Source organism: Eschrichtius robustus, chromosome 16, assembly GCF_028021215.1.
Source record: "Eschrichtius robustus isolate mEscRob2 chromosome 16, mEscRob2.pri, whole genome shotgun sequence".
Taxonomy (NCBI): domain Eukaryota; kingdom Metazoa; phylum Chordata; class Mammalia; order Artiodactyla; family Eschrichtiidae; genus Eschrichtius; species Eschrichtius robustus.
In genome coordinates, this window is record NC_090839.1 from 91359146 (window position 1) to 91382776 (window position 23631).

General features: G+C 54.4%; 2 protein-coding genes across 7 annotated transcripts in view; one reads left to right on the forward strand and one right to left on the reverse strand.

Annotated features, from left to right (window-relative positions):
• Nucleotides 1–504: 504 nt before the first annotated feature.
• On the reverse strand, nucleotides 505–14504 carry BRAT1 (BRCA1 associated ATM activator 1). Of its 4 annotated transcripts, none has more exons than XM_068566202.1 (15): nucleotides 14236–14504; nucleotides 13466–13653; nucleotides 13240–13373; nucleotides 9534–9688; nucleotides 7352–7496; nucleotides 6479–6851; nucleotides 6086–6202; nucleotides 4939–5030; nucleotides 4114–4232; nucleotides 3854–4040; nucleotides 3554–3627; nucleotides 2362–2464; nucleotides 2142–2240; nucleotides 1783–1958; nucleotides 505–1459 (listed from the first exon to the last, which is right to left on the reverse strand). In XM_068566202.1, exons 3-15 carry the CDS (start codon nucleotides 13364–13366, stop codon nucleotides 722–724), a joined length of 2505 nt encoding a protein of 834 aa, XP_068422303.1. In that variant the 5' UTR covers nucleotides 13367–13373; nucleotides 13466–13653; nucleotides 14236–14504; the 3' UTR covers nucleotides 505–721. The 4 variants fall into 4 exon arrangements, with proteins under 4 accessions (XP_068422303.1, XP_068422302.1, XP_068422305.1 ...); XM_068566201.1 differs by having other exon boundaries at nucleotides 7352–7499; XM_068566204.1 differs by lacking the exons at nucleotides 13240–13373; nucleotides 13466–13653; nucleotides 14236–14504 and having other exon boundaries at nucleotides 6479–6822; nucleotides 9534–9602.
• Nucleotides 14505–16697: 2193 nt separating this feature from the next.
• The window catches only part of IQCE (IQ motif containing E), a 38733-nt gene continuing 31799 nt past the window's right edge, over nucleotides 16698–23631 (forward strand). For all 3 annotated transcript variants that reach the window (XM_068565362.1, XM_068565363.1, XM_068565364.1), the window contains exon 1: nucleotides 16698–16876. In XM_068565362.1, the coding sequence (XP_068421463.1) occupies nucleotides 16841–16876 (36 nt within the window). In that variant the 5' untranslated portion in view covers nucleotides 16698–16840. The remainder of the gene's footprint in view (nucleotides 16877–23631) is intronic.

A 23631-nucleotide genomic window follows, 5' to 3' on the forward strand; every position in this document is an offset into this window, starting at 1 on the left:
ACTTACCTCTGGGAGGCAGAGTAAAATCCCCATTTTACAGATGAGGAAACAGGTCAGCCCAGGGTCACATGGCTGGGAAATGGCAGAGCTCGGACTGGTGTACCATCTGTTTGGTAACCTGAGGACCAGCCCAGACCTCAACTCCCCTGATGTTACCACTGGCGACTCTACGTGCCTGGTGAGTTGAAATGGTGAGCTCTGAACTGCTACAAGGTCAAGCTGATCCTGGGGGTTCAGAGACTGAAAACCTGGCTTGGTTAGACCTGGGGTCACTATCGCCAGGGGCCAGGGACCAAGGCCAGACACTCTCCAGCCTGAGCTGTTTGCTCTCTGACCTTGGGTGTCCCTGGGGCATGGTGGGATCCAAGCAGAGGAACCACCCCTCCATGCCAAGGAAGCACGTGGCCACTGTGTAGAGGGTCCCACCCCAGATGTTTCTCCAAGCCCCTACCAGGCCTGGGGCCTACCCCTGGGCAGTCTTAGAACACTATGCTGACCCAGTGGCACCGTCAAATCACATTTATTTTGAATAGAAAATAAGCCACTTCTTCTGCAATACATCAAAATGTGGGGCTCTTTGAGCTTGCTGGGCTCACCTGGTCCTGACTTCCCTGGAGGGTCCCTTGTGCAGCCAGGCCAGACTAGAGCCCTCAGGATGGCAGGGCCCGAGGACAGGACGTGGTGCAGCAGCAGGGTCCTGGGGAGGTCGCCACGAGGCGGGTCAGTAGCAGTCGGCCTCGTTCTCCCCAAGGACGCCCACGGCAGCCAGCATGTCCTGCAGGAGTGACCGGGGGCTCTTCTCCACATGGTCACTGCTCTCAGCCAGAGTGTCCCGAAGGCCCTCCAGGTCTATAGACCTCAGCACGGCCATGACGGCCCCAGGCTCCAGGTACCCCAGGGGCTGACCCTGCTCACCTGCCTGCCATCTCTGCAGGGTGGCCTCCACAGAGGCCACGTTGGGACTGTCCCCCGCCTCCTGCGGGCTGCCACAGGGAGCAGCCTTGGCCCTCAGGAATAGGAGAAGATCACAGGACTTCTGGGCCACAGGTCGGTCACAGTCAAACAAGGCACGGAAGGCAAACTCAAAGAGCTGCACACGGCAGAGCACCTGCAGGGCCTGGGCCAGCGTGCCAGGCGGGGCTGCCTCGGGCAGGGCCTGGGCCAGCGTGCCAGGCGGGGCTGCCTCGGGCAGGGCCACGGCGCAGGGACAGTGGGAGCCGCGCGGGCCCAGCAGCCGCCCCAGGAACACCAGCGCCAGCTCGAGGCCCTGGGCCCGCACCTCCCAGTCCTGGTCCCTGCTCGCCGCCTGCAGCACTCGGGCCACAAACCGCTCCGGGTCTTCAGCTACGTCAGCATGGCCGTCCCTCAGCCACTCGGTGAAGACCTGCATGACGGCCCTCCGGGGGAAGCCCTCCGAGTCTGCGCAGAGGACGTGCAGAAGCTCCACGAGCAGGCTCTTCTGGAGGACGGGGTGGAAAGAGGGGGGAGGGACCAGGGAAGTTGAGTTCCCGCGGACGGGCTCGGGGGGCAGCAGGGAGAACCCCCCTGAGGACCCCCTGCCACGCTCGGCTTCCTTCAGGCGATGTGCCCTTCAGCCCCCCATCTGCCCACCGTCAAACGGGGGTGGCCGTGTCCAAGTGACAGGGCTTCCAGGAGGCGGAGCCGGAGATTCAGGGGACACGCCCGACCCCGAATGCCACCCATGGGCGGCAGACCCACTCCACCCCGGCATCACGACAGCCGCCAGGTGGGCACACGGCCACAGGACCCACTGCCTCCTACCTGCTGAGCCCCTGGGCGCTCAGGGCTGGCAGGGGCGGCAAGCAGCCCCCAGCTAGACAGCTGCCCTGTGGCGGTCACTGCGCTCGCGCGGACGTAACTCTCAGGGTCTTGCAGAAGCTGCTTGGTGAGCTCGGGCACCTCTGAAGCAAGGAGCGCTTGTCTGAAGCCGGCCTGCCCTGGGGGTCCAAGCAGCCACAACCAGCTATGACCAAAAGCTGAGTCCACAGCCTCTCCTCCCTCTCCCAGAGGCAGCCTAGGTGGTCCGAGTTCCCAACTACCTGGGGACAACAGTGTGCCAAGGCCAGGCCAGCCCTCCCACAGGCCCCCGCCCCGCCCCCAGCCCCGCCCCCTGCACTCACCTCCCCAGTGTCTGGTCATTTGGGTCAGGAACTCGAGGCCTGAGTCCCTCACCTCCCAGCAGGGGCTGCACAGGCGCTTCTGTAGCACAGGAAGCAGCTCTGGGGCAGGGGGAACGGTTCAGAGGGGCCCGGGCCATGTCCACCCTGCCTTCCCGCCCAGCCCCCAGTCGCCTCCATCCCTGCTCCTCCCTCGGTTTCCCCTGGGAGGGGCTGGGATTACCCCTGAGGAACAGCTGGGTGCGGGGGTCCAGGTCGCAGCAGCCGGGGGTCTTGGGTGAGCTCAGGAGCCACCTGAGTGTGGCCTGGAAGGCCTTCTTCAGAACCTGGAGCGGGAAGAGTGGGGCTGCAGGGCCAGGAGGGGTGAGCTGGCCCGCCTGCCCCCGTCCACCTTCCAGTGCCCCTGCCCCTGCCCCTGCCCCTGCCCTGGGGTGTAAGATGGGGACAGGGTGCGTGGGGAGAGGGAACACTGGACTTCATTTTTACGAGGCAGAAGCCTCTGGAAGCGGCAGACTGGCATCCAAGACTAGCGAGAGAGAAGAGGAGGGGGCAGCTCTTGTCAGGAAGCCCCACTAACGGGGAAATGAAATTTCTGCACCAAAACAGGAGGAACTACCCACGGCACCTTTTCCTGAAAGCCCCGGAATCTGCCAAGCCTATCATCCAATCTCCCCACTGCCTGCTCACTGCACATGCTAATCCTGCACCTCCAGAGCATGACTCAACCCTGGGGCTACAAGAACGGGGAGATTTGCAGGAAACCTCAATGAGAGTTTGGACCCCAAGCATAAGGCCCACCTGGTTCTAGTTTACATCTCTCATGGAGAATTCCCTGTAAGACTGGATCCTCTCCCTGCTTTCCACAGCCCGGTGACCCCTCACTCAATCTCCACCAATGCCAGGCCCCGGGCCGAACCCTGTGCAGCTGCCTGCCCCTTGAAACTCACTTTAAGAAGCAATTCTGGGGACTCCCCTAGTGGCGCAGTGGTTAAGAATCCGCCTGCCAACGCACGGGGCACGGGTTTGAGCCCTGGTCCGGGAAGATCCCACATGCCACGGAGCAACTAAGCCCGTGCGTCACAGCTATTGAGCCTGCGCTCTAGAGCCCGCGAGCCACAACTACTGAGCCTGCGAGCCACAACTACTGAAGCCCACTGCACCTAGAGCCCATGCTCAGCAACAAGAGAAGCCACTGCAATGCAAAACCCGTGCACCGCAACAAAGAGTAGCTCCCGCTCACTGCAACTAGAGAAAGCCCGCACGCAGCAACAAACAGCCAAAATTTTTTAATTATTTAAAAAAAAAAAAAAAAGAGGCAATTCTGGCCCCAGAGAGGCCTGCAGGGGTGCCCTGCCTCTGCCTTCCTCCCCCTCCCCTTCCCCCCCACCCCTGCACCCTGCACCCTGTGCGTGTACCATGGAGCTGGACTCAGGGCTCATGAGGTACTCCAGGAGAACGGAAAACACCTGCATCACCGACTCTTGAGGGCCTGAGACAGACGTGGATGACTGAAGCACCCAACCTCCTACCCTGGGGCCTCCCCAGCCCGCAAGTGTGGCAGCCCAAGGAGAAGAGGGAGCAGAACCCATCGGTCAGCTGAATCCCAGCCCCTGCCCCAGAGGAGACGCGCGGAGGACAGCAGTCTGGGGACATCTCTGCGCAGCTGTGGGGCTCGCCCAACACCCGAGCTGTGCGGAGAGAGCATTCTCACTTACCGGCCCCCTGAGACAGCGCCCCCAGGAAATCCAGGGCAGCTCGCTGGACCCGGCCACAGCCCACCAGGATCGCACAGAGGCGGCCGCCCACATCGGAGGTGGGGGCCACTGAGCCACTGCAGAGCCGCAGGACCGTCACCGCAGCCCCAAGCAGGGGCGCCTGCGGCCAGGGCGAGGGGCGCTGGGGCTGGGGGAGAGGAAGGGTCAGTGCAGGCCACAAGTCCCACTGCCAGTGTGGAGCCGGGCCGGGCCATACCTACCAGCGGCTGCAGCAGCCCCAGGTGGGTGAGAGCGCAGCACAGGAGACCCACACAGGCCGACTTGGAGCAGAGGAGCACGTCCACCGTCATCGGGTCGCCTGCGGCCCCACCCAGCAAGCCTGGAGGACAGCCAGAAACAGCTCCCGGTTAGCGGGCACCTCCTGCGTGGCCACCACAGGCCTTGCCGCTGGTCACTGCTTCACGCCAGAGACCAGGCCCGGACGTTCCGAGCAGGTGGCTCGTCCAGGGCGGCGTCCAGCCGGCCGGAGCTGAGGTCTGAACCTGTCTGCAGGGCTCTCGAGCAGTCCCACTCTCCCTGCAGCCCATGCCCGGGCCGGTTTCCGCTGGTCAGAGGCCCATCTCTACGCTCGACATGCGGCTCTGAGGCACAGCTGGGCCCCCTTCTCTCATCCTCACCCCATCGTGCGGCTGAAGCAAGCCAAGTCGCAGCGAGGAAACTCACTCTCCCTTCACAGAACTGACCTTCTGGGAGGGCGAGCGCCAAGCCCGTGTGCCCGCTCTGGGTCAGGAACCATCCACGTGGCCCAGGCCCCCGGTAACCACCACCAACTCCCAGGGTCAGCTGCTCTGGGGGCCGCTCCAGCTGATGCCCACAGCGGGCAATGCTGCCCTATGAACTCCCAGGCGGGGACGCGAGCAGCAGTCACACCCGGGGCGGCAGCCGACACCGCAACCACCTTCACTCTTAGGTGGCGTGGCAAGCCAGGTACCCCGCTGCCCATCAGCCCGCCCTGGCCCCAAGGACGTTCTCAGGACCCCAGGGTCCTGCCTTCCTGCACCTGCCCACCCTTCCAAGCAGCCTACCTGGAGGTCCAGGGGCCTGAGCAGCAGCTTCCAGGACACAGGCCAGGGGCTGGAGGAGGACGCCGAAGGCCTGGGTCCTCAGCGCCTGTGGACTGAGGACGGAGGACACGGTGAGGGCTGCCCCCGCCCTCAGGCAAGCTGGCTACCCTCCTAACATCCCCAGCAAGTCTGGGCCAAAGGGGTCAGTGCTGGGGATCTGGACACCCCCTCGAGACACAGCTTCCCTGTAAGCATTGTGACCGGCACTCACACCGCTGGCCTGGGACTCCAAGGAGCTGCTAGGAAGCACCACCCGGGCCCCGGGAAGAGCCTGGGCAAGGCCTGGCCACACCCACTCCAATGGGCAGTGCCTGCTCAGGGCCAAAGGGATGGGATGCCCCACCTCCCGGAAGTACTCCCAATGCTGAGATATCCTTTCCTACGTTCTGGAACATGGTCTCGCCGATGTGCTTGGGCCCAGGGTGGTTGGGAGGCCAAGCTGGTACAGAGCTCTCCCTCCAAGCCAGCTGCCCAATCCTTCCCTCTCCCTTCGGACCACTCCCTCTCTCTCTGAACATCCGGAGACCCTGGAGCCCAGAGCCAGGCTGGCATCGTATCCCCAGCGCCCTGTGCCCACTTTCACCCCAGACCTGGGCCAACAAGACCGGCTCTAGTCCGCCCGAAACCCTGGAATGATTTCTCTTCCTTCCCACCTCTCCGGACCCCACACCCCCTTCCTGGTAGGGCGCACATCTCTCTCCCTCTGGGAATCTGTCCCGTCACTCCTGTCTACTGGGTCCCCCTCCACCGTCCCACAGCCCCTGGTACCCACCCCAGTGGCATGCACACGGGGCGGCCCAGGATCCACAAGGTGAGGCCACTGGGGAGGTGGCAGAAGGCAGCTGAGCAAATCCTGAGTATGAACCCAACCCTGCTCTGAGCAGGGCTGCTCCGAGAGTCTCTTTTATCTTTGGGGAGCCTGTGAAAAAGCTATTCCACCACTAAAAAATGGAGAAGCCAGAGCCTGTGCCAACACCTTGGTGATAACCCACGGACTGCCCGGCCACGCCCCGGCCAGCCGCCTCTGACTGATCTCTGGTTTCAGGAGCTCCCCTGAAGTTCCCTGAGCTCTCTGCCCGCCTCACACAACATGAACCCCAATCCTTACCAGTCCTGCAGTTTCAGGATCCCCAAAGCCAGAGGCCCTGCCTGTGTGGGGCTCAAGTGGCTCAGAGTCTGGGCCAAAGTCTCCCACAGGCCACGGTCAGAACTCGGCACAGAAGAACTGCGGAGGAGCCCAGGAAAAGAACGTCATTCCCCCGTCCAGCCCACACCGTGCCCGGGGGGCCGCCGTGGCCTGGGCTGGGTGTGCCGGCTGAGACAGAAGGCCCTTCCCGGGTGTGCGGGCTTTCAGACCCCCTCTGGTGTCCCCTCTACTCAAGGCAGCGTTCTCGGGCAGCCAGTGAGATGTGGCCCAGGTGTGATGGCTGCCCCAAGACTTCCCGAAGAAAACGAGCCCCCCCTCCTGCCCACCCCACCAGCTGCGCCCCGGGGGCCTGACCGGGCCACGCTGAGGAGGAGATCCACGAGCGAGTGTGAGGCTGGGACAGGGTCTTTCTCGAGCAGGCGGGCCACGAGGGGGCTCAGCCGCACCCAAAGGCCTTGCGTCCAAAGGCCATGGCAGTGCCCGAACACGGTGGTCAGGACATTGAGGGCCTGTGTGACCTGCGGGGTGGCTATGGAGCACAGGGAGTCTTCGATGTGACACACAATCTTCTGGGCACATGCTGGCCAGTCACAAGCCTGCGGACTGCAGCGGCCCTCGGCTGGGCCTCGCATCGCCAAGTCCAGGATGTGCACCAGGAGCTGCCCGGCTGCCGAGGCCACAAACAGGCTGGAATCTCCCTGCAGGGAGAAGATGGTGTCAACAGCACCTGGGGAGGGGGAGGGACAACGGGTGGGGAAAGAAACAGGGTTCAGCTGGAACAGAGTCCACGGTGACAGCAGCGACGCGGAAACCACTGAGCAGCTTTAACCACTGACTTCAGAACCTCGCGGACAGAACTCAGGCACCACCCAGTGCGGAGGCACCGTTAGAGGCCCAGCCTCCCCGCTACTCAGAGGCACAGGAATCAGAACGGAGGGTTCACAGGGCGAGGGGCTTTAGAACCCTGGCCACTTTGGATTCTTCTCATCAGTTTCAAAGCCACCCCAACTGCTGGGTCTCACCTATAAGCCACAGGACACCCTACACCCTTGAGGGGCCTCCAACCCTTGGTTACCCCGAATGTTCCTCACAACAGCCCTACGATACCACAGCCACTTTCACGTTCAGAGGAAGAGACCCGGCAAGGTGCAATGACTTCCCAGGAGTCGCACAGCATCAGGCACAGCAAGGGCAGAGGCGGAAGGCAGGGCAGACGGGGGCACTCACCACAGGCGGCAAGGAAGCGCAGGGCACTAGGGTGCTGTGCCAGGGTGCGCAGGCCCTGGATCCAGCCGCTGCGCACAGCGGGGGCCGTCCAGGCCGCTCCTCCGAGGGGGCCCACCTCCCCGAAGAGCATGGGCAGCAGCTCCCCCTGCTGGGAAGCAGAGGAGGAAGTGGTGACCTAAGCAAGGTCCCAGGGGACCACACATCAGCGATGGCTTTTCTATCGTTCACAGCTGGTCGAGGCTCTTCTTTGGGGGAACTTTCTCGTGAGCTGCCGACACAAAGAGCCTGTGAGAGGTGGCAGGTGGCCACCAGGGCCAGCCGATGGCGGCCACCGCACTGCCACCTCTGCCTTCCAGGGGAGAGAACTTCGGAAGGAAGAACTGGGTTTTCCATAAAGGCTCATCAACCCTGTCACCGTTCACTTCAGAAACCCTTCCCCCACACAGCCCACCAACTGCAATGCCCAAGGTCCCCCTCTGACCATGACATGCCGCGCTCAAGGACCCCCAAAGGTCTCCACAGCCGACTGGGCTCTTGTGCTTGGCACTCGGGGTCCTCCAGGGCACCTGCCCTCCTCCAGGTGTCCCCTACCCTGGATTCCCCAGCACGCCCCATGAGTCGGGCCTACCCCCCCCATACACCTGCTCAAACCCCTTACAACCCGGCTGCAAGACCACTGCCCCTACGAAGCTGGCCACCCCACCCCGTCAGCAGGCAGTGGCTAACTCCCCACTCAATCCCCATCTGCTCGTGGACGTCCACAGGACAATATGCATTGTCCTGATCTGCTGCCACGTGAACAAGATTCTTGTTCACTACAGGGTGCCAACACAACGAGTGGGAAACTCGGGGGCTGCCTCTTACCAACGGAGCCCCTCACGGGTGCAGCTACTAGCTCTGAGCCTTGTCTATCTTGACAATAAAATGCTGGTCCCCACCCTCAAGTCATCTCAGACTCCAGGGTAAGAGACCACAGGGCCTCGGAGACACACTTGCAGTCGCTCAAGGATGACTCCAACTCCGCAATGGCCTCGAGGCCTTGAGGGGTGTTGCTGGAGGCGGCAGCTCACAGGGCAGGCCCTCTGTGGGACCTCGCGTCACCGAAATGCCCCCCCCAGAGCTACAGCCTCTCCCTGGGGGCAGCTCGTAGCCAATGGGAAGGTACAAAGGCTCGGGCCCCTGCCTCAAGTAGTTTGTCCACATGTCCCCTGCCCAGACACCAGCTATTGATGAGCATCTGGCTGCTGAAGGGCCCTTAGGGCTGCCAGGCCCCCTGGGAGCCTGTGAAAGGCCAGGTGAAAAGGGAACAGGAGCCCAAGCCAGTGCCATGGGCCCAGGACAGAGAGCAGCCTTCCACTGCGACTCAGAGCCCGAACCTGCCCCTGTCCCTCGTCCCCACGTACAGGGGGCCAACCACCAGACTGAAGGGCAGTCAGCGGCCTTCTAAGCCTCTAAAGCCATGGTCAGCCTTGGGAAGGAAGAGGAGGCCCTGGAGAAGTAGAGATGGGAACTGGGAAGTACTCAGGAAATCAATGAAGTTGGGGAAGGCCATCTGACTGGGACTGAGGATTTACTTTCAGAGAAACAGATGGTGTAACAGAGCATTCGAACAGTGCGACCCTTCAGGGTCTAGTGTGAGCTCTGCCAGTTCTGTGGGATTCTTATATTGAGCCTTCACTGTCTCCTAATCCAGGAAAAAGATGAAGACTCCTGACCTGCTTACTGGCCAGGGCGCCCAGGATAACATGAATGTGATTTTGTAAACTGAGGTGTTTTACCAACTGCAAAGCACCAGAGGTATGGGTGGATTATCACACGTGAAGTCATTTCCTAAAACACACCTCAGTGCAGAACATCCTGGGAAGCCTGTCCCGCAGCGAGCTGGGGTGGGCTGGGCCCCTGGAGCCTGCGCTGCTGGACTGAGGAGCAGCTGTGAAGGGCGGTGTCAGAGCAGAGAGCCAGCCCCAGCTCTGCCTTATTTTAAGATGTTCCCCGTTCACCCCAACGCCATTCCTGGTGAGTTTTTCAAAGGAGAATTATACTCAGGAATAAAAACCTTGCGGTACACGTCAAGACACGGGGGCAAAACAAGGTTCGGAGACTCAGGGGTCATGACAGCCACCACTGCTCTGTGTACCTGCAGGAGAAGGTGGGTCACTCAGGTGGGAGGACCCAGGCTCACCTGAAGATACTGGAAGCAGTCTTCCTGGGCTGCAAATATCCCTGCGAGGCGGAGTGAGAAGGAGAGGATTCTGGAACTTAGGTCCTGGGATTTCAGCACGCGGAACAGCAGCTCTACCAGGCAGGGATTCTCCTGTAGTAACAGGAGACTGGACCCTGGAGACAGGCCCAGCCGGGAAGCATGTCACCGGGGGCACAGCGCATGCCTCCCTGAGGGGCCATTCTTCTGGCAACCCCCAGACTCCCTTTCTCTCAGGCTATTAGACTTAGCAGTCCAACTGGGAGGAAACAGTTGCAACAACTGCCACGAAGGATCCATAACTTTAATTCAATGAGGGGGGACAATGTAGAAAGCCAATACCTTAACAACAGGCAAGGGACTTGGACAGAATATACAAATGGCCAGCAAACCACGAAAGATGTTCTGCCTTGCTGATTATGAAAAAGAAATGCAAACTGAAGCAGAAGACAATTTTCACCTCTCCAATGGATACTTTTCTCTTAAACTGAGAATACGAAAGCAAGAAGCACAATGGAACAGGCATTCTTTTCCAGACGTGGCATCTAAAACGTCTCTTCGCGACTGCTCTGTCATTCCAAAGCGCTGCCGGGGGTGGGGCAGGGGAAGGGGGAGGAAACCTGGGGCAACGCTGGGAGGGCCTCCACTGCGAGGCCCTTGTGAAAGGACGATGAATGGCACAGTAAGGTGGGAAAACCAGGGTGAAGGAGAGAGAAGCAAGAATCAAAGAAACCAAAAACGTGGGCGAACCTAAAAAAGCACTGACTTTAAAAATTAAGTTAACTTTTGAAGGAGTTTAAAACAAAACAGAATCAAAACACCAGACGACAAACCACGGAAGACTGGACCGAGCTGGAGTTAAAGTGCCCGAGGCTCCGTGTGTGGCTGGCGCAGAAGACAGAGATTCTAGCTGACTTTCAACTTTTAAAATCCAGTTTGCACGTAAGAGTAACCCCCCGAAACGTAAGCAGAATGCTTCAAAACTTCACTTCAAAACCAGAAAGACTGAAAAAACAAAAGCTTTATTAAACCGATGGGGGGCAGAAAAGGAGGTAAAAGGCACAACGACAAGGCATGGAAAAAATGTTTTAAATGCAAAAGAATATAGTAAAAATAGGTTCCAATATAACAGTAAACTCAACAAATGAAACAAATTAAACTGTCCATGAGAATAAAGAGCTGTGCAGACTAGATCAAGAACCAAAGGCTAGCATCACACTGTGTGCAAGAAACAATGAAGCGTGACAACCCAGAAGGCCAGGTTTGTAAAGGCTGAAAAGATACAGTTGGCAAATCCTAATTTTTAAAAAGCTGCTGCAGCAAGAGTAATATCAAACAAAACTGATTTTAAAGCAAAAAGCTCTGTCAGAGCTTTAGAAAGGAAGTCATTGCTCAAACAGCCAAATCCTGGAAGATACAACAGTCTAAGACTGTACATACCTAACCTAACTTCAAAATATACAAAGGGGGAAAAAAGACAGAATTTCAAAGAGAAATTGTTGAATCCGCCATCTTAGTTTAAGATTTTCACATATCTCTCAAAAACAATTAAGCAAACAAATTAGCAAGAACATCACAGGTTTTAACAATGTAAACTTGAACTGAGGAACACGTATGGAGACTATATTCTTTTCATCATGTACGACACTGAGGAAAATACATACAGGCTGTGGGAGGAGGGAATAGAGATTAACTGCCAATGGATACCAGGTTTCTTCTAAGGGGATGAAAATGTTGCAAAATTAACCTTTGGATGGTGGCAAGACTGTGTGAATTTACTAAAAACCACTGAATTACACACTTTAAATAGATCAATTTCATGGTATGTAAATCAAATCTCAAATAAAGCTATTTAAAAATAATTTTTAATAGAGTTACCGTATGATCAAGCAATCCCATTCCTGGGCATATATCTGGAGAAAACCATAATTCAAAAAGATACATGCACCCCAAAATTCATCGCAGCACTATTTACAACAGCCAAGACATGGAAGCAACCTAACTGTCCAGCGACAGATATGGATAAAGATGTGGTGTGTGTGTGTGTGTGTATAGAATGAACTATCACTCAGCCATAAAAAAGGATGAAATAATGCCATTTGCAGCACCATGGATGCACCTAGAGGTTATCATACTAAGTGAAGTAAGTCAGACAGAGAAAGACAGATATCATATGATATCACTTATATATGGAATCTAAAAAAAATGATACAAATTAACTTATTTGCAAAACAGAAACAGACTCACAGACATAGAAAACAAACTTATGGTTACTAAAGGGGAAGGGGGGGGTATAAATCAGGAGTTTGGGATTAGCAGATACAAACTACTATATATAAGATAAACAACAAGGTTCTACTGTATAGCACAGGGAGCTAGAGTCAATATCTTGTAATAAACTATAACGGAAAAGACTCTGAAAAAGCGTGTGTGTATATATATACAAAAAAAACAAATCGCTTTGCTGTACACCAGAAACTAACACAACACTGTAAATCAGCTATACTTCAATTAAAAAGTTTTTTTTTTAATTTAACTACTAGGCCACAATTGAGGACTCTATAAATACCAAACAATAATATCCTATAGAGAAATCTATAGAATATGTGCAAAAATGGTCTGTGTACTATGCCACGATAAAAGCCTCAACAAATATAAAAGAATCAAAATACAAATACTTTCTAACTCCAATGAAATAAATTAGAAATCAGTAACAAAAAGACTGAAAAAAAACCCCATGTCATGAATCTAAAGATACCCTTTAAATATTGATAATTTGTGGATGAAGAAATATTATAATGAAAAGTATGAAATATTTGGAAGTAAATCACAACAAAAGCACCGCATAGTAAGAGTTACAGGGTGCAGCTAAAGTGATACCTTCAGAGACATGTGTAGCCTTAAATGCATCTATTAGAAAACAAGACAGACCTTGATATTCAACTCAAAAGAGGGTAAAAGAACAGGGTAAACCAAAGAAACAAATAGCAGAAATTTATGACACGTAACCCACACTAAAACAATTATCAGCCAAACATTTACATGAGCAGATTTACGTACAGAGAAAGCCATTATGTCACTGTTTATGATAATGACACATTAGAAACACAGACATCTAACAACAGTGGACTAATTGTAAAATTAAGGTCCATTCACAGAGCAAACTGACATACAGTCAATAAAATCAACGTGTCAGTGGGGAAAACACCCACTAGGACAGTAAGAAAGAAAAAGCAAGATATCATGTTTATTTACGGTGTGACCACATTTTTATAAAAAAAGTACAGAATTATGATGTGTTAAGGAAAAAAGTTGGAAGGAAAAAAATGTTGGGAGTGGTTTAATCTTCCTCTTTACTCCTCTGTGCTGTTCAAGTTTTATATAAAGAATATGTATTACTTACATAATCAGAAAGAAAAACCGATTTCTTAAAACAAAAAAAATGCAAACAAGAAGATAAGTTTGTCCCGCGGCCTCGGCAGCCACCTAGCATGGCCTGAATAACGGGAGGCCTGCAGCTCAAGCTCTCCTGACCATCCCCTTAGGCTCAGCTTGCCGTGTGCCCAAAGCCAGGGGGAATCTTTAAGATATGAAGGAAGGACACCGGACAGACAGTCCTTCCCGAGGACAGGGGAGCCCGGCACCCTCTGGCCTCCGGGGAAAATCACCAGCAGCACCCTCACCTTACCTGCTTCGGTTACTGTTGTAAACCAGTCCAGCAGCTTCTCCAAACAAGTGTCGTCTGCCACAGGCTGCCTGGGGTCTGCCAGGACGGCACAGAGGGCAGGGAGGAGCCGGGAGCACTCTGGGTCCATGACGAGGCTGGGGTTCCCGTAAAGGCAATGTCAGGGCCAGACCCCACCTGCCCTACTCACAGGCAGTCCCCACGCCCGCCCAGGCCCCAGGACTTTCACCTCAGGCCAGGTGACCACAATCTTCAGACGGAAACTCCAAGCTACCGGGATCGATGTAAAGAATCAGCGCAGGTGGGACCGGAGGTTGCCAAGAGCAAGCAGAGCCCTCAGTTCTGACGGTGGAGATGGAAGGGAATCTGAAGTACAGCATGAGGCCTGAGCAGCTCAAAGTCAGCCAACCTGGGACGCTGGTGGGAGGCGAGAATAAAGGGAGCATCAAGCTGACCGAGGCTGCAGGCGGGCCAGAGCGAGGGGCGTGTGCGCGCTCTGGGGCCGGCCACGTGCAGGAGGCAGAGCGGCTCAGTCCAGACAGGAGGTGTGTGTCTGTCCCTCCCAGGGTCAGTGTGAAAACCCTGCAGCAGGAGTGTGCCGGGGGGAAGGCGCCCTGCCCACTGCCGGTTCCTCCCGGGGCGGCAACTGGACCTGCGTGTCCGGCCTGGGAAGGGTCCAGGGAGCCCGTCGGTCCTGTGCTCAGGGAGGGCTCTTGCAGGGGGGTGGGGTGGCCAGTGACTCTGTCTGCCGGGTCAGGAACAGGCCTGCCTGGGCTGGGGCGTCTGTCTATCCCTGGCCAGGCACAGTCCTTGCGCAAGGCGCCCTCCCCGTGGACCCCGCTGAGGACGCCAGGCCGGCGGCCGCGGTGGTGCCGCGGCCCAGCCCGGGCCACACACGCGGGCCCCAGGCTGCTCTCCGGCCCTGGTCCCGGGGCCCGAACTCCGACCCCGCGGGGCCCGCCACAGCGACCGCAACCCCTTCCCTGGCGCGCGCCTCACCCGCTTCGTGTCCGTCACCGCTGCAGGCCCCGCCCCGTGCCGTGCGACCCGCCGGGCTTGGAGGGGGCGAGGACAGGGACCGCGGGCGTGGGGAACCGTGAAAGCGTCCTGGAGGCGACTCCGAGAGCCTAGAGGGCCCAGGCTCGGGGAACGAGCTCAGGCTGAGACGGACATGCCACCGCCGAACGCGTCCACCTGACCCATCACCCACCCCAACCGGGACGCTCACAGATAAGTGCTCGGGAATCCGGCAGGCTTTGCGCCCGGAAGACAGGGCTTTCGGCGGAAGGGGCGTGGCCATGCGTGAAGGGGCGTGGCCTCGCCGGCCAAAGGACCACGTGTCTGGGCGGGCAAGCGAAGCAAAGCGCCAGCCGCGTAGTAGACAGATCTTCCTCCGCTTGCAATGGGGTTTCATCCCATTTGTAAGTCCAAAATGCATTTAATGCCCCTAACCCACCCAACATCATAGCTTAGCGTAACCTACCTAAAACTTGCTCAGAACGATTCCATTAGCCTACAGTTGGGCAAAATCATCTAACTCAAAGCCTATTTTATAATAAAGCGTTGAATATGTCATGTAATTGATGGAATACTGTACTGAAAGTGAAAAACAGGATGGTTGTCTGGGTACAGAATGGCTGTAAGTGGATGGTTTTTTACTCTTGTGATTGGGTGGTTGCCTGGGAGCTGCAGCTCGCCGCCGCAGCCCAGCGTCATGAGAAAGGATCCTACCTACCGCATATCGGCAGCATGGGAGAAGATCAAAATTCCAAATTTGAAGTACGGTTTCTACTGAATATGTATTGCTTTTGCACCATTGTAAAGTCAAAAAACTGTAAGTGGAAGCATGGAAATTCTGGAACCGGCTGTAACTAAGAGAAAGTAAGTGAAACAACAGATGCAGGAAGGGCAGGGGGTTTGCGGAGCCCCAGGAGAGGGAGAGGAGCAAGAGGTACTGGCGCATAGGTAGTTTAGATCGTGAAGGCACTTGTCTGCCACGTGAACAATACCCCGAGGAAGCAGATGGAAGTTAAGAAGGTGAGAGGCCTGGTAAGATTCACCTTTTATAAACAACTCTGGTGGCAGCTCAGAGGAGAGCATGGGGTTTCTTTTAGGATCCATCAGGGAAGGTGTAAATAGGGAACCAGAACTTGGGGTACAGACTGTACCTGACACCACTCCGGAAACAGGGCTTCACAGAGCAGAGGAGCGCCAATGAGTGAAGGGGATAATTTCAGAACAAATAAAATTTTGCCATTTAAAATACCATTCAAGTAACTGGACCAGCGGCAAAGCATTACCTGGTAGCTTGTTTTTTTGAGGTGCTTACCATGTGCCAGGCACCATGCTGAGTTTTAGCTGTGTTTTCTCCTTCAGTGCCAACAAAAGCCCTGAAACTGTTTCTACTTTGCAGACAAGGAGACGATGGTGAAAGTACTAAACCTGGGCTCCTGAGCACTAACCAGCTTGTGGGGAGACAGCGTCCGACCACCGTGTGGCTCACCCCCTTTGTTGTACAGATGAAGAGACTGAAGAAACGAGGGTCATGGACTCATAATAATTGGTGGTGTTAGAATTCGAACAGTAATAACCTGCCAGGCATTCGTCCTGCTACACCACGCTACCCTGTGTGGAGACTCATTCATTTGTTCACCTCATAACAGTGTACTAACACTGTCACACTGCGCTCACTCTGGAACCGGCAACTGCACTAAGCAGTTTAGAGATACTGACTCATTTGATCCTCACCACAACGCTTTTCTCCAATTTATATTTGAGGACACAGGCACAGAGAAGTTATGACTTGCCGGGCACCAAATACCTATTGATTGAGCACCTGCTATGTGCCAGACCCTGTTCCAAAGGACAGAGATACAGCCGTGAACAAAACACAGCCCTGCCCCAGAGAGCTTACATGCTAGACATGGGAAGTTCTTGTAGATCATAAAGGCCAGGGGGCTGGAAAAATAAAGCAGGGCAGGGGGACAGAGTAGATATGCCCTTGGAGGTCTGTATGAAAAGAAAGGGCAGGTTATACTTGCTAATAATTTAAATAAACTTTGCAGCCCAACTCGCCTAAAGATCTTCATGATGCACACTGAATACAGTGACTGCAAACTCTTATTTTTTATTGTCCTGTGGCTACATCAGAACCCTTGAGCCTAAGGTACCGAGATCAGGAAGATGGTTTTCTGAATGCCAGGCGTTCAGAGCTGGCAGACCGTGGACACCGCAGAAGCCCCTTGTCCCTTTCAACGTTAACCTAATAAATATTAATATCCGGCTCTGGTGACTAGTGCACAGGTTCGCAGTGCAGCCTCGGCGGCGGCTGGACTGTTCCAGCTCCGCCCCGATCTCCGCCCTACACTCTGGGCGCGCAGCCTGTTGACCCGCCGGGGCTCCCCGAGCACGCTTACGGTCGGCCCGCCTCGCGGGGCGCCGGCCACATCCGGGGCTCGGGGGCCCGCGCGGTTGCCATGGCAGCGGGGTCGCGGCGGGCGCGCTGGCAGGCCCGGAGGCTGCTGGCAGCCAGGCGGTCGGCGGAGCCCCAGAACCGGACGGCCGTACCCGCAGCGCCTAGGGGCGATCGGGCAGCGCCGCCGCCATGTCCCTGAGCACCGGGGAGCCGGCGTCGGAGACGGTAAGCGCGGAGGGCGGGGAGGTCCCCTGGCTGCCTCCCCTCGCCGGGGCGCGGGCTGGAGGAAGGGGGCGCAGGGCCGGCGACCGCCGGTGACTACTGCCATTATTGTTACCGCATAAGAGCGGGCCTCCGGCCCCCGCCCACGTGCGGCTGGCCGGGCGTCGCCGCCCCTCGCCCAGCCTCTAGCCGCCTCTAGTCCCCCGCTCGTCCTTGCACTGGCCGTCGCTTCCAGGAAGCCCTCCCGGACACTGCGCCCTCGCTGCTCGGCGCCTGCGAAGCCGGGCCTGTGCCGAGCCAGCGACCGCGGCCCGCCGGGTGACAGCTCACTGCGCAAGTGTCCGCCCACCCCTTGCCTCCAGGGCGGGGGACTTGGTTTACCTGGTGTTTCTGGCGCGCCAACCATCTGCTGGAGACCTCATTGTGGATGAATAAACTGCATTCCAGTGGCGTGGGGTGGGGTGGGGGAGAACAAGGTAAAAAACAGATCATGTCCATCAAGTCAGAAAGTGGAAAGTGCGCTGCAGAAAATAAAACAGCCCATGTAACGGAGGTGGTTTGGGGAGGCTGCTTTAGACTGGGTGCCAGGAACAGCCACTCTGAGAAGTTGGAGTGTCCTGATGTCACTGATGAGAAGGAGGCAGTCTGGTAAAGATCAGAGAGCAGTGGGACCAGCAGGTGCAAAGGTCCTGGGGTGGGAAAGTGCAGTGGTTCCAGGGCCTGACAGAAAGTTGCTGGAATCTCCTCAAGGGCATGGGTGTGGATGGAAGGGAGCCATGGGCCTGACCATGGAGAGCCCTGCAGGCCATGCACGGAGTTTGAATTTATTCGGGCCACAGTGGGAAGCCTTTGGAGAGCTCCAGACAAAGGGAACTTGGCTCACTTTGCTTCCTTCTCCCAGAGATGGCAGTACCCAGCATGGCTGTACAGAGCTCACCCCAAGCAGGGGCTCAGTGCTGCTGCCACTGGAGCTGCTGAAGTGTCCTACTTGTCCCTCAAGGCACCAAGTCCTGCCTCATCTGGAAGGCCTGCCCGTCTACAGTGGCCTCAGTTACTGCTCCTTCAACTTCTCATATTGTGATTATAAACGTTATTCATGCCCAGGAGAGAAAATCAATTACCCATAATCTAACTGCCCACAGAAAACCACAGTTAATGTTTGGTGTATTTCCTTCTGACCATTTTTAATGCATCTTTTTTTTTTATATGCTTTTTAAAACTTGAGATCATATTTATATTATTTTGTAACCTTTGCCATTTCATTTATTCCTAGCATCTTCCCGTATCCACACATTTTCAAAAACATGATTTTTAAAATTCTAACTTTATATATATATACATATAACTAAATCACTTCGCCGTACACCTGAAACTAACACAACATTGTAAATCAACTCTACTTCAATTTAAAAAAAAAAAAAATACATCAAAGACAAATACTGTATCATCTCACTTATATATGGAATGTAAACAGCAAGGATTTACCGTATTGCACAGGGAACTATATTCAATATCTTGTAATAACCTATAATGGAAAAGAATTTGAAAAAATATATGTCTAATATAACTGAATCACTTTACACCTGAAACTAACACAATGCTGTAAATCAACTATACTTCAATTAAAAAAAATTTTTTTTTAAAAACTCTAACGTGGGAATTCCCTGGCGGTCCAGTGGTTAAGACTCCGTGCTTCCACTGCAGGGGGCATGGATTTGATCCCTGGTGGGGGAACTACGATCTCGCCTGCCGTGTGGCGTGGCCTAAATAAATAAATAAATAAATAATCTCGACAATTATTCCTCATGCAAAAATGGAAAGATAATATTTTTAAAAAATAAAAATAAAAACGCTAACCTAATAGGATACCCCTATTTTAACTCTCCATTTCCTTGCTTTTACTCTTTTTTTTAAAAAATTTATTTATTTTATTTACATTTATTGGCTGCATTGGGTCTTCATTGCTGCGCGCGGGCTTTCTCTAATTGCGGCAAACCGGGGCTACTCTTCCTTGCAGTGCGAGGGCTTCTCATTCTGGTGGCTTCTCTTGTTGCCGAGCTCAGGCTCTAGAGCACAGGCTTCGTAGTTTTGGCGCATGGGCTTAGTTGCTCCGTGGCATGTGGGATCTTCCTGGACCAGGGCTTGAACCCGTGTCCTGTGCATTGACAGGCAGATTCTTAACCACTGCACCACTAGGGAAGCCCGCTTTTACTCTCTTGGGAAGCCCGCTTTTACTCTCTTGTTTTCACGTCTGTGCTGTTAGAAACAATGCTGCTGTAAACGTTCTTGCACATAGAAGCGTTTGTTAAGCCCCTTATACATGCCGGCCTCTGAGGACACAAAGACAAGCTGAGCCCCAGTGCCTTGGTCTCCAGGAACCCAGTCTGTGGAAGAGGCTGGGGCAGGGCTCTTTGGGCATTTAGGAGACTCGCCGCCCTTGGCCCAGGCTAACTGGCGATTTCTCTGCTGAGCTTACGTCTGTTCTCAAGCAGGCAAGAACCTCTTGTGAACAGGCACTGTGCAGTCTGTCCAATCCCCCGAACACAGCCACCGCTGGGCTTGCTCGTGAACTTCACAGAGCACTTACCGCGGTGCCAGGGAGCCCACTGTGCCGTGGCCGTGAGCAGGCCCCGCTGGCCAGGGCAGAGCCACAGGGGTGAAGTGGAGCCTGGGCATGGTCCCTGGTGACTTAAGGGCCAACACTTCTAAAAGGGCTCACAGTTTCTAGAGCAAGATAATAAGAGCATTTACAGGGCGTTTACTACTTGTAAGATTCTCTGTTCCCTGCTCTACGGCTCTCCCTGCTCTAGAAGCCTTTGTCCGCCAGGTCCATCATCTGGGCCCTTCAAAAGTAGTTTCTATTGCCTGCTCTTTCCCCCTGTATATTGGTCACACTTTCCTGTTTCTCTGTATGTCTCATAGATTTTTGTTGAAAACTAGACATTTAGATAATATATTACAGCAACTCCTCCCCAGGGGTTGATGTGGTTTGCTCAGTGGTTCGTTTATTTGCCGAGCGACTTGGCTGAGCTAACTGTGTGAAGTCGATGTCCCCGCACCGTGCGGCCTCTGTTCCAGTCTCAGATTTTTTCTTGTTTAAATCTGTTAGCCCAACTACCTAGGGGTTACCCTTGGGTCAGCAGAAGCCACCTGTTGGTCAGAGGTTGTGTTTCACTGCCTGGGCCGGTCAGATTTTTGCCCTTACCCATTGAGTGCTGTGTGTGTGTGTGTGTGTGTGTGTGTGTAGGCTGCTGTCACAGTTCAGGGGTTACATTTTTGCCCACGTGCAACGGGGAACTAGTGCATGTGGGTTTTCCCTCTCCCATCTCTCCTGAGAGGGCAACCTTGGACATGCGTGTGGTTCTCTGGACTTCCGGGGATGTCTGTCACTGTACTTTAAAGTTTTCTTTTTTTTTAAATTTGTTTATTTATTTATTTGTTTTTGGCTGTGTTGGGTCTTCGTTTCTGTGCGAGGGCTTTCTCTAATTGCGGCAAGCGGGGGCCACTCTTCATCGCGGTGCGCGGGCCTCTCACTGTCGCGGCCTCTCTCGTTGCGGAGCACAGGCTCCAGACGCGCAGGCTCAGTAGTTGTGGCTCACGGGCCCAGTCGCTCTGCGGCATGTGGGATCTTCCCAGACCAGGGCTCGAACCCGTGTCCCCTGCATTAGCAGGCAGACTCTCAACCACTGCGCCACCAGGGAAGTCCTGTCATTGTACTTTGAAGCCTGGCTTCCTGGGGTCTGCTCTCGGGTCAGCGTAGTTTATCATTCAGCCAGGGTTTGGTCAGCAGCTGGCCGAAGCCCCAGCACCACCAGGGCTCGCGCCCTTTGGTAGGTGTGGGTGCAGCGTGGGGACTGTTTCTGAGTCGGCCCAAGCCTGCTCTGACAGCACTCCGGTGCTTGCCGGCGGCCTCCCTGAGCCTCGGGGCTGACTGCGACCTCAGGAGGGCGCTCTGGGCTCTTCACTTTCTGGTTGCTCTGCCAGTGAGCTCTCTGCTTCGTGACCGTGGAGCTGGGGGCCTAGGGATCGCTCCCCACGTTGTCTTCGACTTGGCAATGGAATCAGGGAGGCGTGGAATTCTCCACTCTCTGGTACAAATACAGTCAGTCCCCTCGGCACAGCTGCCGTCCTGCCTCTCCCTTTGGGGAGGACCTCTGGGCCGCTGCACAGCAGGGACAGCGCAGTGTTTCCCCGCGGTGACACTCCTTCTGGGCCTGCCCCTCCCTGCGTGGACCCTCTGCCCTACCAGCACAGGGGAAGTCTTAGCCTGCCGCCTCTGGGGTAGAGCTTACACCCTACTTCTGGGAGCTGGGGGCAGGGGATCCACCTCCACCCCTGTTGTGTTGACTGCACCCGCCTGGAGGAGAGCTCTCTGGAGTCCTTTCTATCAGATGGAGCCGGGGAGCCGAGGGGTGCCCCTGACTCTCGACGTTCTTCCCTGGATTTAGCAGATTTTTTTGAATGAGTTTTTCTCCATAGCTGTGTGCTTTTAGGTCAGTTTCCAGAAACTGCAAAAGATTGATTGTTTCGTGGCTTCTTCTGTTCAATGGTTGTTTGTTGAGGAGAGGGCCTTCCAAGCTCCTCACCCCACCGTTCTGGAAGGTGCCTCCTGGATGAATGCATTCCTTCCCCGCTTTTACCGTATACTAAATCCCCGTTTGTTCCTGCATCTCTTTCTGGACACTGTGTCTTTTTTCCCCAGTGTTTTAATTAGGATATATTTAATGGTTTGAAAATCCTGGTAGGAGAACGTGTCCTCCTTGTTGACGAGGAAGCTGAGATGCAGAGGGGTGAGGGACATGACCAGCATCACCGCCCTGCGGATTCCTGACTCACGGTGCATGAACGCGATCTCATGTAGGAGTGCGTGGCAGCTCAGATCATACTTGGAGACGGAAGAATGACTCGGCCGTCAACGTGCTCTTTTGTTTTTTTTTTAATACTGTATATGGTCTCTTTCATGCTGCTGACTGAAGGGGTGGATCTTGGGCTGTTCTATGATTTCAGGTACTTATATTTTGCTTCTTTAGTTCCTTCTGACTGGCAGGATGGAGGGTAGCAGAGTTTGAGGGGGACTGACTGGGGGGGAAAGCGATGGTGTGGGTGAGCCCACCTATGAAGACAGAGACCACTTCGTTTTGTTCACCGCACACATAACCTCCTTCCCTCGTAGAAACTGCAGGTCCTTAAAAAGTTTTCAAGACTTTATTCAGAACAAAGAATAGTGACAAGTATTCACAAAAGAAAGTGTTGCTACTTTTCTATGCAGTTGTTAACAACTCATCTTCATGCTTGGCGGGCTGTCCTTTGTGATGCCAGGGGACCAAGACTGAGCTTTTGACTGGCTTTCCTGATCTCCTACATCGTATGTATACCAGTTCCCTGCCTTCCCTGCCTCAATGTTGCACATCATTTCCATACACTTGGTTCAATGAAAACTTTATAACTATCGTTTGCTATTTATACCTTAAAATGTCACCTGTTTAATGACATCAAAAAACTAATTCAGTGGCTGATTTTTTAAAGATTCTGTTTGTTTGGAACGCACTACCTTCCCCTCGTCCCCCGAATCCAGTCCCCCTGCACGCTTACGCTGGACTCTCCTTGTTTAAGAGGCACGCACCAGAAGGGTGCCCCCTGTTACAGCTGCCCCCTGTCCGTGTGATTGTGCGGCTGTACGTTTTTAGTAAAAGTTCAAGCGGCTAGCAGAATTGTTGCTAATGTACCGATAGTTAACCTTGTAGACGATACACGGGCTTTCCAGAATGCAGTCCAGTCCCGCTACAGCCCTACATGGACTCAGCTACACTCCAGACAGCTCGCTGAAACGTAATTACACCGCCACCCGGATACGGCATTATTGGTTCATAATAGGGGCATTCAGTCCTAACTTCAGTATCAGCAGTTTAGGTCAACTGTACAGTATGGTGAAGGGATTTTAGAAATTGTTCTGCTTTCTCTCTTTGTAGGGTTTAAACCTGAGTAAGTGTGTTAACACAGACACATCATTCTCTTGGGAAAGTTCCCTTTTCTCCTTGACATGCTAGTGCTGGTGTTAGTACAGATTTTATTTTACTCCCTGGGCCAGGGCAGATCACTGGAATCAGAAGGTAGGAACCTCTATACGCCCAAATAACTCGTGTACTGATGGATACGTGAATGACTTTGATTGGTTCTCACCAGGATGCAGTCACAGGTTCCTTGTGCTTTGATACGAAGATGAAGTACTTTTATCAAGAACCGTTCGTTGGGGGAGGGATAAATCAGGAGTATGGGATTAACAGATACACGCTACTGTATATAAAATAGATAAACAACAAGGATTTACTGTGTAGCTCAGGGAACTATATTCAATATCTGGTAATAGCCTATAATGAAAAGAATCTGAAATATGTATATATGTAACTGAATCACTGCTGTACAGCTGAAACTAACACAGTATTGTAAACCAACTATACTTCAATTAAGTTAAAAAAAAAAAACAGAAGCGTTTGTCAATTCTGTGGAGATGGTGTTGCTAGACTGACAGGCCTGGAGCAGCCCTGCCAGCAGAGTTTTGTTCTGTGTCCCCACCTGTTCCTTCGGATGCGACGGGACAGACTGGCCGCTCCTGCTGTGAGTGTCGTGGACGGATGGTCTGAGCTGGATGGGGGCTCTGCGGCCGCAGCACGGCCTGGCCCAGCCGCTCCCGCTCTGTCAGGGTGACTGTGGAGCCAAGCTGGCGCCTGAAGCTTTCGCTGTTTGCATCTCTTCCTCCA

Excerpts from the sequence above, each read along its gene's own strand:
- BRAT1 (XM_068566201.1), bottom strand. The coding sequence starts at position 13,366 with ATGGACCCAGAGTGCTCCCGGCTCCTCCCTGCCCTCTGTGCCGTCCTG. Across the intron at positions 9,689-13,239 it reads TACAACAGTAACCGAAGCAG|GGTCCAGTCTCCTGTTACTA; the intron begins GTAAGGTGAGGG and ends GCCTGTCTCCAG. Across the intron at positions 7,500-9,533 it reads ACTGCTTCCAGTATCTTCAG|CAGGGGGAGCTGCTGCCCAT; the intron begins GTGAGCCTGGGT and ends TCTGCTTCCCAG.